The sequence below is a fragment of the Sus scrofa genome, chromosome 13 (genome assembly GCF_054392235.1).
Source record: "Sus scrofa isolate SSC_HxYL_T2T_F1_AM1 chromosome 13, Sscrofa_HxYL_maternal_Yorkshire_Landrace_v2.0, whole genome shotgun sequence".
Lineage (NCBI taxonomy): Eukaryota > Metazoa > Chordata > Mammalia > Artiodactyla > Suidae > Sus > Sus scrofa.
This window is the reverse complement of record NC_139395.1, coordinates 223,331,928-223,345,795: the sequence shown is the minus strand read 5'-3', so window position 1 is coordinate 223,345,795 and position 13,868 is coordinate 223,331,928. Positions and strand designations below refer to the sequence as shown.

The window sequence follows — 13,868 nt, the reverse complement described above, 5'->3', positions numbered from 1 at the left end:
GAGTAGCCAGAAAAATTCCAGAAAGTTTCAAAAAGCAAAACTTGAAGTTGCCGCGTGTGGGTTACTTATATGGGCTTTACATTCTATTTACAACTATTTACACCCCATTTTCTTGTATGAGGTTTCGTGAATAACGTGGGGTGACGTATACGGAGGGGGTGCGAATGTTACACCATTTCATAGAAGGGTCTTGAGCATCCTCGGATTTTGGTGTCTACAGGGTCCTGGAACCGGTTCCTCATGGATACCCAGGGACGACCTCATATCTGAAAACCCACGTGTATCCAGGTGCGCCTTGTCCATCTGCACACCTGTGTGTCCCTGTGCACACCCGTGTATACTGTGCACAGTGTCCATGTGCACACCTGTGTATCCCTGTGCACGCCTGTGTGTATCCAGGTGCACCTTGTCCATCTGCACACCTGTGTGTCGCTGTGCACACCCGTGTATACTGTGCACAGTGTCCATGTGCACACCTGTGTATCCCTGTGCACGCCTGTGTGTATCCAGGGGCACCGTGTCCCTGGGCACACCTGCGCTTCCTTGGCAGGGTCAGCCAGCTGGGCCTCCAGGACAAGGCTCTGAAGCGCTTGTCTCGGGACAGTGAAGGCTGCTCGCAGGCCGGTGTTGGTGGAAACGGTTGTTTTTATTTGGAGCTTTTGGAACAACATCCTTCACAGGACAGATCCCGCCGCTTTACAGTCTCGTGCTCGGACGGCAGACCCTGGGATGGACCCTGGGCTCTGGCCTGCCACCCTGCCAGCTCCCCCAGAGATGCCCACATGCACCCCCAAAGTCCCCTTCACTCCTCCAGCAAGGAGGCCGTGTATTTTCCCAGGGCTGTGCTGTGCATAGTGGGGAGCAGGGTCCGAGCCCACATGGCCCTCAGCCGCTGCCTTGCACACGCGGCCACTGGGCACACGGCCCAGTCCTGTCCCCGGCTGGCTCGGACCCCTCCGTGCCACCTCGCCTGTCCCGGGGCTGGACTGGGCAGGCCCGTGCAGGCTGTGAGCCGTGTCCCGGCTGGGGGCACACGTGGCCACCCCCTGTGGCCCCAGAGGTTTCTGAGCTCCGTGTCCTGCAAAGTTGAACCCAGGGATCCGGGCGCTGAGCTCAGCAGGAGGCAGTTCCGGCCAAGGATTGGAGGGGGCGGGGTGCTGGGTTGGGGCCCAGCTGGGTCCCAGGATGTGCTCCGAGGCAGAGCTGGGCAGGTGCTGCAGGCAGGAATCCTCGCCCCGGGTGTGAGGCCGGGGCCCAACGACAGGGCGCTGGGTTTATGGACTCATCGAAACTCCCAGTACAGCCGGAGCTCTGCTGGTTGTGACCTCGGGTCACTCAAGAAGCCAGTATAGTGTCCGGACCTCACGTGGCAGGGCTGGCTCCAGGGGACAGGCAGGCTTCCTGTGTGGCAGCCCCTGGGGTCCACAGGGGGTGTCGAGCTTGGGAACGTGCAGCCCCTGGGCCAGGGGAGGGGAGGGAGCAGGAAGCCTGAGGGTGCAGCCCCGGCGCCCCCTTGTGGCTGGGCAGCACAGGCCTGGGGTCTGCAGGAGCCGGCACCTGCCGGGAGGCGGAGGGCCCCTCTCAGCACCTGGGAGGCCCTGGGGACGCGCCTCCGGGGCAGTCGATGCCTAAACAGAGGCAGTTCTGTGCTCTGGCCTGATCGGGCTGGGAGGCTGCACGGGCACCGAGCAGTCCCCCTGCTGACCTGGCTGGCCAGCTGGCGCTGGACCATGGGGAGGGCAGAGGAAGAGGCTGGGCACCAGGCTGTTTAAACTTTTTAAAAAATACTCTCTTTGGCTTCCTTTTATTTCTTGAAGATTACATGAAATGTGAACCATACAGGAAAGTGTCCCCGCCAGGCCCCTCTCTGAGGTGCCGGCAGAGGCTCCTGCCCCACCTGGGGCCCCGCTCTGCTCCTCCAGCCTGATGCTCCTTTCCAGCCACCTGTCGGTCCGTCCGTCCGTCCGTCCATCCGTCCGTGGAGGCAGCCGAGATCCTACTTGGAGGCGGAGGTCATGAAGCTGTTCTCGATGCAGAGAACAATGAAGGCGTGGTGGCAGCCGGCGGCCTTCTGCTCCAGCAGCCGGCCCGCCAGCAGCGAGGAGGCCTGGCCCGTGGCCGTCCTGGCCTCAGTCCGCCACGTCTCACAGTAGCTTTCGGTCAGCCGGCGCCCGCTGGGGTCTGAGCCGTGCCACACGCTCTTCTGGGGCCTGTAAGATGCGCTGGGCATCAGTCCCATAGGGCTGCCCACCCAGGCTGGAGGGTGGCCCTGGGCAGAAAAGGGCGCCCCCAAGCCGGAGGTTTGACTGGAGGGGGGCTGCTGGGAGGGCAAGAACTTGGGTGGCCGTAGTCAGTCCATCCTAGTTCTTAGGGGCTGCCTCCCAGACTGCTCCCGAGATGCTGCTGTTTTAAGGGGCACAGCCGAGGGAGCAGGACTCCGACGGCTGGCTGGGTGGACCTGAGTCCGGGTGCCTGAGCTCCGTAAAGCCCATCCCTGTGCAGCCTCCTCACCAGGAGCTGGCACGGTCTGGCGTTCCAGCCTCTGGCCAGCCCCTCGGATGCTGGATGCCCACAGCCCTGCCTGAGACTGGCCCTGGGGTGCTCCTCAGTGAGGACAAGGCTACAAGCTTGTCTGACACCCCGAGCCACCCATGGGTGCTGGGGGACACCGGCTGGCCTAGGGACGATGATGTGACACTGACTTGAGGCCAACCTGGCAACTTCTGCCAGCACGTCACGCATGCGTGTCTCTGACGCAGAAGTTCCACTTTGAGGAAGTTACAGAAGGACCGTGCCATGACGTTCATGTGATAGGGGCTGGAGCCTGTGGCCCCCAGACCCCATCTCCTGGCGGGAGGCTGGGGCCACCTGCTGGGAAAGCCGGCAGCCGGCTAGTAAGGGCGTTTCATGTAACACCTCAAACAGCGTTTCTCACAGCTCCTCCTGTGCTTGTGGTTAAACTCTGGGCGGGTAACAGGAACTGGGTCAGCCTGGAGCCTCAGAGCCCAGGGTGTCGCCTTGGCTCGGGTTCTGTGGGGCCAGAGGCCCCGCTGCTGCACCCACGCTGGGCACCTACCAGGCAGGGTGCTGAAGGACGTCTCTGCCGTCGAAAGAGAAGATGCGGGCGCCGGGCTTCAGCTGGCCCTCAGAGCCCGAGAACAAGGCCTCCCAGCTGGGGAACAGCACCTCGTCCTGCGGGGGGAAGTGAGGTCGTCCTGGCTGGTCACCTCCTGCCCGAGGGACAAGCGGCTGGGCGGCCTCAGCGAAGCCGGGGCGGTCTGAGAAGGGCCCACCCCAGGCCTCCTGCGCCCCCCCCCTCCTCCCGGCACTGGCAGCCCCTGCTTGCTGGGCACCAGCTGCCAGCCCTGGACCCCCCGGACTGGAGCGAGCCCCTCTCTGGTCCTGAGGAACGGGGTGCTCCGAGCATCCAGAAAGCACATACTTCTGTTCGTGGAAGAAGCCACGGAACACGGCCCTGCTTAGGGACCTGGCGCGGCCCCCCTGCCCTGGGCTGCCCTGCGCCGTGACAGCCCGAGGGATGCTGTGCACGGGGAATGTGAAGCCACGTGGGAGCTCCATGGGGTGTCTGGGGGATGACCCGCCCCCGGCCCTCCCACCCCCGCCCTCGGGGCCCCTGGGCCGGCTTGGCCGACCACCCACCCTGAGGTTAACGATGGGCACGGCGGCGCGGTCGGCGCGTCGCACGATGCTGTAGAGGTCCTGCAGCCGCGAGGACAGGAAGGCGCGGAAGGTGCCCGCCAGCCCCACGGCGCGCGCCTGCTGGAAGCACTGGAAGTCGGCGCCGCGGATGCCGCGCAGGCCGCCCGACTGCGGGCTGTTGAGCGCGACCAGGTGTAGCTGCGGGGGAGCCGCGCGTCAGGCCCGGGGCGGAGGGAGGGCGAGTCCCGGCGCTGGGGTCTGGCTCCTCCACCCCCAGCACTGTGCGCGGTCACTCACCACCGGCTGGAAGTCGTGGTGGGTGTGGGCGGGCGAGCCCGTGGGGTGCACCGGCCGGGGGTGCACGTAGGCGCCGTGGTGCGGGGCCCCCGGGTAGGGCTGGGCGACAGGCAGGCGCGGGGGGCTGGCCCGGATGTCGTCCCCCCGCCAGGCCCGAGCCGTGGGCTGGGGAGGCTCCCGGCGGGGGTAAGGGTTGCCCTCGTGCAGCTGCACCACCGGCGGCTGCAAGGCGGCTACCTCGTTGTCCTGCGGGTGAGAGGCGGCCGCTCAGTGAGGCCCGCGGGGCCCCTCTCGCTCCCTGCTGCCAGGCCCGGGCGCCACGCCACCTGCACCCTGGTTTTCTGGGGCCCAGTAGCCCCCTGGTGACCCCTTAATGGGGAGGCAGCCTCCCCGCTCTGGGGTGCACCTCCCTCAGAGGCCAGCCCCTCCCTGCGGCCCAGGGCGCCAGGGCCGACCTCCTCCACCTGCCCTCGAGGCCTCCTCCGCCCAGCCAATAGCGACGTTCTCTGCCCGGAAGCCTTGCCCAGCCTCCGCCTGGGCGGGTGACCTTCAGCTCTAAGACCAGCCCCTGTGCCCCTGCCCTCTTCCCGATTCTGTCCTGTCCCCACGGCCCCCGTACCCTCTGACACACCTGCGAGCTCTGCATCTATTACCTGGTACCTGGCACCTGCTAACGGCTTATAATGTAACGTATGTAAACGGCGTGTGTATCCACACAAAGCGTTTATATATCCACACCTTACGCTCAATACGTCGCCGTCACCTCTGTGCCCCAACCCCCAGGGTCACTTCCCGGGCAGTTTCAAGCACAGCCTAGAGCCGCGCCCGGCAGATGGGAGGAGGCTGAGCGAGAGACCGGACTCCCGGAGCCCCGCGGCTGACAGGCTCCCACCGAGCCGCCCACGCCCATCGCGGAGCCTGGCTCCTGAGCCCTCTGAGAAGCCAGGACTTCTGCTCAGAGGAGCCGCCGAGGGACGTCACCCACGGAGGGAAACTGGAAAGCGCCCTCCCGCGCCCACGCACCCTGAGGGGTCTCCCGGTGTCCCGCGCTCCGGAGAAAGACAAGGTCGCAAAGCAGCCTCTCCCCACATCCCCGCAGGCCGGTGAGCCTGGTACCCGGCACAGGCGGACCCACCCGGGCGGCACAATGCCCGCCGCCCCGCCCGCGGGGCCAGGAGACGGTTCTGAGAAGTAGGGATGCTCCTTACCGTCCCCGTCCCACGTGGCAGTGGCGTGCGGGCCTCCAGCTGGAAGAAAACGGGGGTCACCCCAGGATCTCTGACCCTGCCAGCGCCCCCTACCCAGTGCCCGGCGATGCAGCCAGAGCGGAAGCTGGGGGCCATGCTCTCCCAGACCGGGTGCTGGTCCCTGCCCCCCTCAGCGCATCTTCTCCATGCCCTTGGCCCCAAGAGCAAGGATGGAAAGGTCCCCCCTTTCCACATGCAGGGCGAGCGCTGTCCAGAACTCACCAGAACCTTCCGGAACCCATTCCGGACACGGACGTACAGCTCCTCCCTCTCGGCCACAAACATGAGCCAGCCCTCCAGCACCTCGGGCACCTTGTCCAGCATGGTCTGGTACGTGGCCCAGACCCTCACCTGCTGGAAGCCCAGCCCAGTGGGGTCCCCTGCACAGAGGTGGCCCCTTGGGCTCCCGGGGTGAGGGTGGGGCGCCTCGTGACCAGGGAGTCTGAAGACCTAAGGGGCCCCCTCCTCCTGAGGCTGGCCCTGCAGTGCTGCAGAGAAGCCTCCGCCTGGAGACTCCCTGGGCCACTGTGGTCTCTGCACGGCGTTCCCACCCACCGGGACCTCCTCCGTGCCCATCTCAGACCCCAGCCAAGCCCTGGTCCCCCACTTCTGCTTCGGAAACCACTTTGTCCCGGGGCCCTTGGCACTGGGGTCCCCAGGCCAGGGACACGGCAGTGCTTACCCCTGAGGAGCCGCCCATGGATCCAGGGGGTCCCGGTGGCCCAGGTGGGCCTGGGGGGCCTGGAACGCTGATAGCTACAAGAGAGAAGCCAGAAGTGGGGACAAGGGACCTGGCTGGATGAGGCTGGAGCCCAGCACCCGCTCCCTGCCCGGCTTACTCTGCCTGTAAGGGCCAGGAAAGGAAGGGGGCCCCGGTGGTCCTGGGGGCCCCGGAGGTCCTGGCGGCCCCTGGCGGCCTTCGTAACCGATGCCAGGTGGTCCCTGAGGTCCGGGAGGGCCAGGTTGGCCCCGGATGCTCTCTCCCTTAGGACCCTAGGGAGGAAGACACCTAGGGGTTATCACCTGTGTCCCCAGGCCGGGGACAAGCAAGCTTGAGGGTCTGGGCTGCATCTGCCACCAGCCTCTAAAGGAACCATGTTTCTAAGCCCCTGTCCCCTCCCTGCACAGTGAGGCCCAGGAGGCCTGGCCCTCCCACCCTGTGGGCCCTCTGCTCACAAAGGCGCAGCCCAAGGGCCCCCGCTCCTCCTCTCCCCAGACAGGACCTGTTTCAGGACAGAGGGTCTCCGTGGGGGGCTGGGAGGAGAACAGGAACAGGAGCAAGCAGGTGCCCCACCCGCCAGGTCAGGTGCCCCGTCTGGGAGGGCAGCTGCTGTGAACACCCCAAGGGGGAGGGGCGGTGCTCGGGTCCGGCCAGAAGGTGGACCTGCCTTTGGCTTCGGGCCCCAGGGAGCCCGGGGATCACGAGGTCTGGCACAGGCTTGGGCATCTGCCCGGGCACCTGCAGGTGGCTGGGGGCCAGACTCACCGGAATCCCAGGGTAGCCTGGCGGGCCAGGGGGACCGGGCACGCTGGAGCCGAAGAATCCGCCGCCCCCCGGCTCGCCCCTTTCTCCTTTCTGCCCGGCTTCCCCTCGGTCGCCCTTCTCCCCCTGTGGACAGAAGGGCCTGTCAGGGGCGCCCCACTCCCAAGGGTCTGCGGGGGGCACATGCTGACCCCCACGGGCCCGGGGTGAGGCAGCGGGGCACTTCTGCAGCCCAGGCCTGGCGGGCCCTGCAGAAGGGGCGTCGAGCCGGATGGCACGTCCCGGGTGTCCTCTGGGCCCTGCGTCCGTGTGACGACGCGGTGTCACCCACCTTCAGCTCAGCTTCCATGTGGAGGAGGTCGAACGGGAACTGCCCTGCGGGGAGACATGGGGGTCTCAGGAGGTGCCCGACCCCGGAGCTTCCGGCTCGTATTCTTCCTAATGCCCGTGTTTCTGTGTGGGGATCCCAGCACGCTTTGTCACGCTTACCCCCAGCTTCTTGAGATATGGGGGTGTTTCTGTTAATGGTGCCTTTTCTCCTTCATTTGTTTTTGGCCATGCCCGTGGCACGCAGAATTTCCCGGGCCAGGGATCGAACCCACGCCTCAGCAGTGACAATACCAGGTCCGTAACCTGCTGAGCCGCCCGGGAGCTCCTCCCCTTCAGGTGTGTGATGGACACAGGGCACTGAGACACTCAGAACACGGCCGACTTTCACCCACCGTGCGCCGGCCTCCGGGGACCAGCCCCGCGTCACCGCGCACACAGACAGGCGCCTCTAAGGACACGGGCCGCAGCGGTGGTGGCAGTAGCCGCCTCTCGGGCTGCCGTGTCCTGTCCCCAGACGCCGGTACCTTTGACCCCCTTCGGCCCCCAGCCCGCATCCTGCCCTGGCAACCAGCCTGCTCTTCTGAGCGGTGCCTTTGAGACGTCATTCGGTTTACGACTCGCCCTGATTTTTGAGCCTCGCGACCTCAGTAAACCGCCTCGTTCATCGAACATTTACACGCACAGGCCTCGGGTTGCTGACGTCTCGAAGGTGTTGTGTGAAAACGGTGGGTTTATTTCCTCCAGAGCCACCCCTGCGTCTCCCTCCCTCCCCGCACCGGGTGGCGCGGCTTCCAGCCCCCTCGTCTCTTTCCCGCGTCGGCCCCGCGCCGGGGCGGTGGGGTTGTTTGTCTGTGCGAGGAATCTTGCTTGATTTTTTTTTTTTTTGCCTCCCCGAGGCTTCCCGTCCTGCACGTGTGCCCAGTCACTGCTTCTCGCATCTATTATCTCAGGTTTGATGCATTTCCTGACTTCCCGAGCCGGGTGCTCAGAAGCACAGGCCACTCAGGGCTGTGACGCTGTCGGCAAAGACCTGTGCTCTTTCCAGGGCGGACGCGTCGTGACCTTTCCCCTGGAAACCTGCTGACGGGGGAGGTGGCATCCTGGGGTGAGGTGACACCTGCTGGTGGACCGTGGGTGGGAGCTCGTGGGGAGCCCCCGCAGGGCCGCCCAGCTCGCACGTCGGGGCTCCTGTCCTGGTCCTTCCTTCGGCAGAGTGAGGGCTGAGAGCCCCGATCCAGGCCCCGGCCACACCCACGACCCTTCAGCTCCAGTTCCCAGTTCCCCCGTGGTCTCCCCTGCCCTGTGGGCACGTCCCTGCTGAGGCTGAGACGCCGGCTCCCGCTCCCTCGGGCAGACAGGCTTTAGGGACTGGCTGTGCGCCAGGCCTGAGGGCCAGTCTTCAGCCGTTCAGATCCTCTGCCCTCAGCGCTCATGTCCTTTTATTGGGTGGGGGTCTCTTGGGGGCAGCACACAGTCATGCTGTTGTCCCCTGATGACGTTTGTCCTTTAACGGAGCACGGAGCGCCCTCACGCTGGACGCACGCAAGGCCGGCTCTGGATTTAACTGTCGCTTTCCCCGCCCGTCCTCCGTTCGCTCCCCTGACCTGGTCCCTCCTCGCCTTTCTTGGCGGCTTTGGGTCAGGCTGTCTGGGCTGTTCTTTCCCGTTCCGTTACGGGGCACATTCCTCGCTGTTCCTGGCTGCTCCTTCAGGTGACACGTGCGGCCTTGACTTGGGTCTGATGGGACCAGGGTTTCAGCCCCTCGGGCTGGGCTGGCGAAGCCTCGGTTCCACCTCATGCCGCACGGCTGTGCGGGGCTGCGAGCTCTCGCCGTCCTCTCTGGTGCGCCCTCTGTCCCCAGGTCACCGGCACCCCTTTCTCCCCAGGGGACCTCAGTGTCCCCGCTCCGGCTGGTGTCCTGGAACAGCCTCGCCCCCACCTCCTCGTCCCTCGAAGGAGGTTTTCACCAGATGCCGAATTCTAAGTGAGCCGCTATGTTCTTCCCGACCGTCTGGGAGTCTACGGCCTCTGGCTTCTCTCACGTTGTGGGGGTCCAGCTCTTGGACTTGAGGACCCTTTGTGGGAAGGGCCCCTCGAATCTCCACTGGCTTTCAGAGAGCTTGGCTAAGACGCCTTCGGATGCCCTTCTGGCCCCACCTGACCCCGCCTGACCCCTGTGTCCTCACCCGTCTGACCTCCGGGGTGTTGCCGGACCCCGTGAGCCCTCCCCTCCCCGGCTGGGGCCATCGGCCTGAAGTCACATGGAGCCTTCAACCTAGAGCTGCAGTTTTCAGCCCCAGGGTGGCCTGCTTCATCCTTACGAAACCCAGGCCCTCAACGAGCTCGCCTTCCTGAGGGGAGGGTGTTCAGCCCGCAGGCAAGATCTCGCTGACCACCCTGGCCCCCGGCGCAGCCCCTCGTCCTGGAGGCCTTGGCAGCGCCCGGGGCCCAGCTCCCCCGGCTTCTGCCCGGCCTGCGCCCGCATCACGCGTGCCCTCCAGATTTCATCCGGCTGCAGAAGCAGGACTCAGCAGGGCATTCTCGCCAGGACGAGACTCCTGGAGACCCGTCCCCCCACCCCCCTGGGGCCCCTGGGCAGCCCCTGGAAGTGGGGGACACCTGGGGCCCTGGTCTCCTCGGGGTGCCCAGCCCTGCTCCTCTGCAAGTGGGGGGACAGCACACCCTGCCCGGCCACTGCCTCAGCTCTGCTGTCCGAGCAGCGCCCCCACCCAGGCGTCCTGCTGGGGCCCCTCAGCCCGGGACCTCCCAGAGCCCGCTCACCTGGTGGTCCAGGTGGGCCCATCTCTCCTTTGTCACCCTTCGGCCCAGGAGGCCCCTGGTACCCTGGAGGAACAGAGACCCCAAAGCCTGTTACTGAATGTGTGACAAGGGCCTTGGGGACAGGCTGGTCCTGGCGGGCACCACGTGTGCTGGTGGGCCTGGGCCAGGGGAGCAGAGCAGGGTGGTGTGTAAACTCAGGGGCTGTCTGAGCTCGGGACCAGCGGGAGTGCCCGGTGCTCGTGCAGCAGGACCTGCAGCTCCCAGAGACCAGGCCGCTCCTGCGAGGGGGGCTCGGACAAGGAGCTGGACTGTGGACAGCAAACGAGTGGCCACTCGGTGTCCTCTCCTGTCCACAGCTGGGCCACCTGGAAGCTTATGCTGGGAAGAACCAGGGGGCTCAGCACAGGGGGCCGCGATCAGCTGGGATTGGGGTGCTTGGGTCACCCAGCACTCCTATGAGGGTCGCCTACCCCCCGCCCTGAGCTCTGGCCGGATGGGCGGACCCGCCCCCAAGGCCCCAGGAGCCCTCACCTGGCAGTCCTGGGGGTCCAGGGCGGCCGGACTCCACAAACGCCTGTGATGAATGTGGGCCAAAGGTGGCCGTTGAGGGGATGCTCTGGAAATGGGGGCCACCACCCGCCCACAGGTCTCTGCCCAGAAGCCCTCAGCACCCGTCCCCCAGATGGGGAGCAGGGACGGGGAGGGGAGGACAGCGCGGAGTCGGGAGCCCTGGTCACGACGTGACCGGCCTCATGTCACTGCATGTCACTGGGCCTTGTGACCTCTGGGACCGCGGGCTCCAGCTCAGGAGCCCAGACCCAGAGAGCCGACCCTTCGCCACCTTCCCGCGCCCAGGGAGTTTGTCCTCCAACCGCCTACCAGGCCTGGCTCCCCCCAGCCCCCCCCACAGCACCCCGACCAGGGCCACAGCGGCCATGGCCTGGGCTGCCCCTGCCTGGGGGTTGGCCCCATCCTGGGCTCAGCCCTGTCCTGGGGTTGTCAGCCCCGTCCTGGGCTCAGCAGAGGCAGAGGGGGCAACAGCGTTCCGGGCCCAGGATGAGGAGGGGTGGGGGAGGCAGCGGGAACAGCAGGTGTCGTGGTGACTTACGTTGCTGTCATAGACAGGAGTCCCGGCGGGGCCTGGGGGCCCTGGGGGCCCGGGTGGGCCAGGCGGACCCTGTGCGGGGGAAGAGAAAGCTCTGCTCGGTCACGTTCACAGCCGGCCATGGACACTGGCCAGGACGGCCGACGTGGGCAGAAGCAATTTTGAAAATCACAGTACTGTCAGAAAACAGAAAATTGAGAACCCGACCAGTTTCCTTGCAGCCACGGGTTCCCTGGGGACACAGCTGTCCCCTCCGTTCCCAGGAAAGAAGCACCGGATGTGGCTGGCGGGCTGCTGGGCGCCGGGGGTGGGGGTGGGGGTGTCAGACTGAGTCCTCGGCGTCTGTGTTTGTGTGCCTGGGGTCCACGCATCCTACGACCAGCTCAGAGGGGCTCCCACCTGTGAGCTCTGGGACCCGAGCCAGGGGGGCCAGGCGTGCTGGTCTGGGTGTCCCCTTCCCCCCGACACCCCACAGCCTGCAGGACACTCACCCTCAGGCTGAATCCCACGCTGGCATCTCCCGGCTCCCCCTTCTCCCCTTTCAATCCGTTCATCCCGGGGCGACCCTGGGGCAGAGACAGTGAGTGGGAAATGGGGGTGCTGCCCAGCACGGAGGCCTTGGGCCCTGGGGGGCTGGCACTTCCTGTCCCTACCCGGGGCCTCCTGGGGTGTCCGTCCCTTGGGGTCCCGAGCTGCCCGTGCTGGGGACCGGTCCCTGGGGGAAGGACAGCTTTGGGACTGAGGTCATGCCCCTCGGAGCCCATCACCCATGAGGGGCGGGCCGCTGTCCCCACGCACCACGAGACCCCAGGCACTTACCGGCCGTCCGGGGAAGCCAATCTCTCCCTTGTGCCCGGGCCGCCCATATGGACCCTGTGGGGTTGCCAGGTTTTAGGGGAGCAGAGGGCAGCCCTCACCCCTGTGGGCTCCCTCCTGAACCCCGCCCCAGAATCGGAGGTGCCGCCGTAACCGGGATGCAAATTCTACCGCCCACCCCCACCGGCAGCCAGGCAGGCTCCCGTGTCCCCTGCCTGCGGGGCACACGCACGCCCTGGGGAAGCCTGGGCTACTCACCGGGGGTCCTCGGAAGCCAGGCTCACCCTGAACAGAAACCAGAAGGTGGCATGAGCAGCGGCAGTGCCCACAGAGGCCGAGGGCAGCCGGACACCACAGGGTGTGCAGCACCCCAGGCGGGGCCCAGGCGGAGGGGCAGCACATCCAGACCCGCAGCCCCGAGAGCCCCCAGCCCCTCCACAGGGGGCTCAGCTGACAGGGGCAGAGGAGGACGAGGGGCCGGCCAGGCCGTGGTGATCTGAGCGTGCAGGCTCTGGGGGCCCTGAGAGCGCTCCCAAGGAGGAGCAGACAGGGGTGGGCGAGGAGGCCATGCTGCGGAAGCTTCTGGGATCTGGGTCAGCAGAGGCTCCCATGCACGGGCAGGAGCGGGCCCCTCCCAGGAGGACAAGCCACTCCGCGCCGTCTCCACGGCCCCCCAACCCGCCGCCCCTGCCCAGACAAAGGGGGAGACTCGGCCCAGGCGCCCCTCACCTTGGCTCCTTTCTGGGCAGGGGTCAGTGGTCTGCCGTCGGGGCTGAAGACTGTGCCTGGCTCGCCCTTCTCGCCCTGGAACAGGCAGCAGGTCAGGTGGGCCAGGTCCGGGCAGGACAGGGCTCACACACCCGCAGAAAACCCCACCTTGGGCACGACATGGCACCCAGAACGCGGAGCGGAGTGGCGAGCAGGCCTCCGCGGGTCCAGGGACACAACCGGGGCGCATGGGCCATGGGCTCCTGGGCACGCCCCCCTCCCCTGGAGCAGCCACCTGCTGGACCCCAACGGCCCCACAGGGCCCCTCACCTTGGGTCCCGGGAGGCCTGGCTGGCCTTTGGAGCCCAGGTCACCCTTTGGCCCGGCCGGTCCCTGCAGAGAGACAGGGCGCTGGGCTGGGGCATCCCCAGCCGCACCCTAGATACCCACCTGAGACCCTGGCTGGACCAGGGCCTCTGCTCTGGATCCTCAGCCGCACGGGTGCCCACCCGCCCCTCCCCCGCAAGCGGAGGCCCCCTCCCCCAGGAAGCAGAGGAGCCCCTGGCGGGGGTACTTACGGGGAAGCCTGCAAACCCCGTGCGGCCCTGGGGAGAGAGAGACAGTGACGGACGGTCAGGACTGCCCCGTGGGGACGGGGTCCGCCCAGCGCCCAGGCCGCCGGGGACGCACGTACCTCGGGGCCCGGCACGCTCGCCACCGCTCTCTGTCCACGCGTCGGCAGAGCCCCGGAGTCGCGGGAGAGGAAAGGAGCCACGTTTACAATGAAAACAACTCCCGTGACGTTACCCACACAAGACCCCGCACGGGACGCCAGAAATTAAACGTGGAAGAAAAGTTGGCTTTTAAGTCTCTTTGGCTTTGGCCTCAAGGTCCCTTGGATGAGAAGGAAAGGCGCCCGGGGGGCAGCACCCCCACCCCCTGTGCTGAGTGTGGGGCCCTCGAGGGGACACGTCACAGCCGGAGTAGGGTGACACACGGACAAACCACACAACCAAAGGGCAGCCCTGGAAGCCGAGAAGCCCCCCAGCCCCCGCCCCGAGCCGGAGGCCTGGGACTTGGGTGTCTCTGGGGGTCGCCCTATAAGGGGGCTGGTGGTCCCAACTGCAACCAGCACTGGGGTCCAGGCAGAGGGAGTGCCCACCGCACCGTGTCCTTACGTCTGATACATAGACGACAGGCCCTGGGGGTCCAGGGGGTCCCGGGAGGCCCGGCTGCCCCACTCCGTCCTTCCCGGGGTCTCCCTGGAAGAGAAAGCCAGGCTCCAGCTCGGGGGCTTCCCGTGGGGGTGGACGGTCACGGCAGCTCCGGCCGGGACTCCGAGGGGTTCCTGGCGACCACGCAGTGAGGGCCCCACCCCGGCAGGGGGGCTCCGAGCAGGGTCCCCGCCCACGTGAGGCGGGGGGCTGCACCCCGAGCCCGC

The 13,868-nt window shown here is 66.8% G+C and overlaps 1 protein-coding gene across 12 annotated transcripts in view; it reads right to left on the bottom strand.

Moving 5' to 3' along the window:
• Positions 1 to 1,767: 1,767 nt before the first annotated feature.
• COL18A1 (collagen type XVIII alpha 1 chain) overlaps positions 1,768 to 13,868 on the bottom strand; it is a 75,106-nt gene continuing 63,005 nt past the window's right edge. For 4 of the 12 annotated variants that reach the window (XM_021071536.2, XM_084992324.1, XM_021071529.2 and 1 more), the window contains 21 exons: positions 13,606 to 13,689; positions 13,122 to 13,151; positions 13,006 to 13,032; positions 12,758 to 12,820; positions 12,449 to 12,523; positions 11,978 to 12,004; positions 11,723 to 11,776; positions 11,395 to 11,469; positions 10,907 to 10,975; positions 10,330 to 10,372; positions 9,799 to 9,861; positions 7,019 to 7,062; positions 6,691 to 6,813; positions 6,044 to 6,197; positions 5,887 to 5,960; positions 5,427 to 5,558; positions 5,166 to 5,204; positions 3,958 to 4,203; positions 3,661 to 3,858; positions 3,077 to 3,192; positions 1,768 to 2,210 (listed from right to left, as the gene is read on the bottom strand). In XM_021071536.2, the coding sequence (XP_020927195.2) occupies positions 1,997 to 2,210; positions 3,077 to 3,192; positions 3,661 to 3,858; positions 3,958 to 4,203; positions 5,166 to 5,204; positions 5,427 to 5,558; positions 5,887 to 5,960; positions 6,044 to 6,197; positions 6,691 to 6,813; positions 7,019 to 7,062; positions 9,799 to 9,861; positions 10,330 to 10,372; positions 10,907 to 10,975; positions 11,395 to 11,469; positions 11,723 to 11,776; positions 11,978 to 12,004; positions 12,449 to 12,523; positions 12,758 to 12,820; positions 13,006 to 13,032; positions 13,122 to 13,151; positions 13,606 to 13,689 (1,950 nt within the window). In that variant the 3' untranslated portion in view covers positions 1,768 to 1,996. The remainder of the gene's footprint in view (positions 2,211 to 3,076; positions 3,193 to 3,660; positions 3,859 to 3,957; positions 4,204 to 5,165; positions 5,205 to 5,426; positions 5,559 to 5,886; positions 5,961 to 6,043; positions 6,198 to 6,690; positions 6,814 to 7,018; positions 7,063 to 9,798; positions 9,862 to 10,329; positions 10,373 to 10,906; positions 10,976 to 11,394; positions 11,470 to 11,722; positions 11,777 to 11,977; positions 12,005 to 12,448; positions 12,524 to 12,757; positions 12,821 to 13,005; positions 13,033 to 13,121; positions 13,152 to 13,605; positions 13,690 to 13,868) is intronic. The other 8 variants (XM_021071537.2, XM_021071530.2, XM_021071535.2 and 5 more) reach the window with 3 other exon arrangements.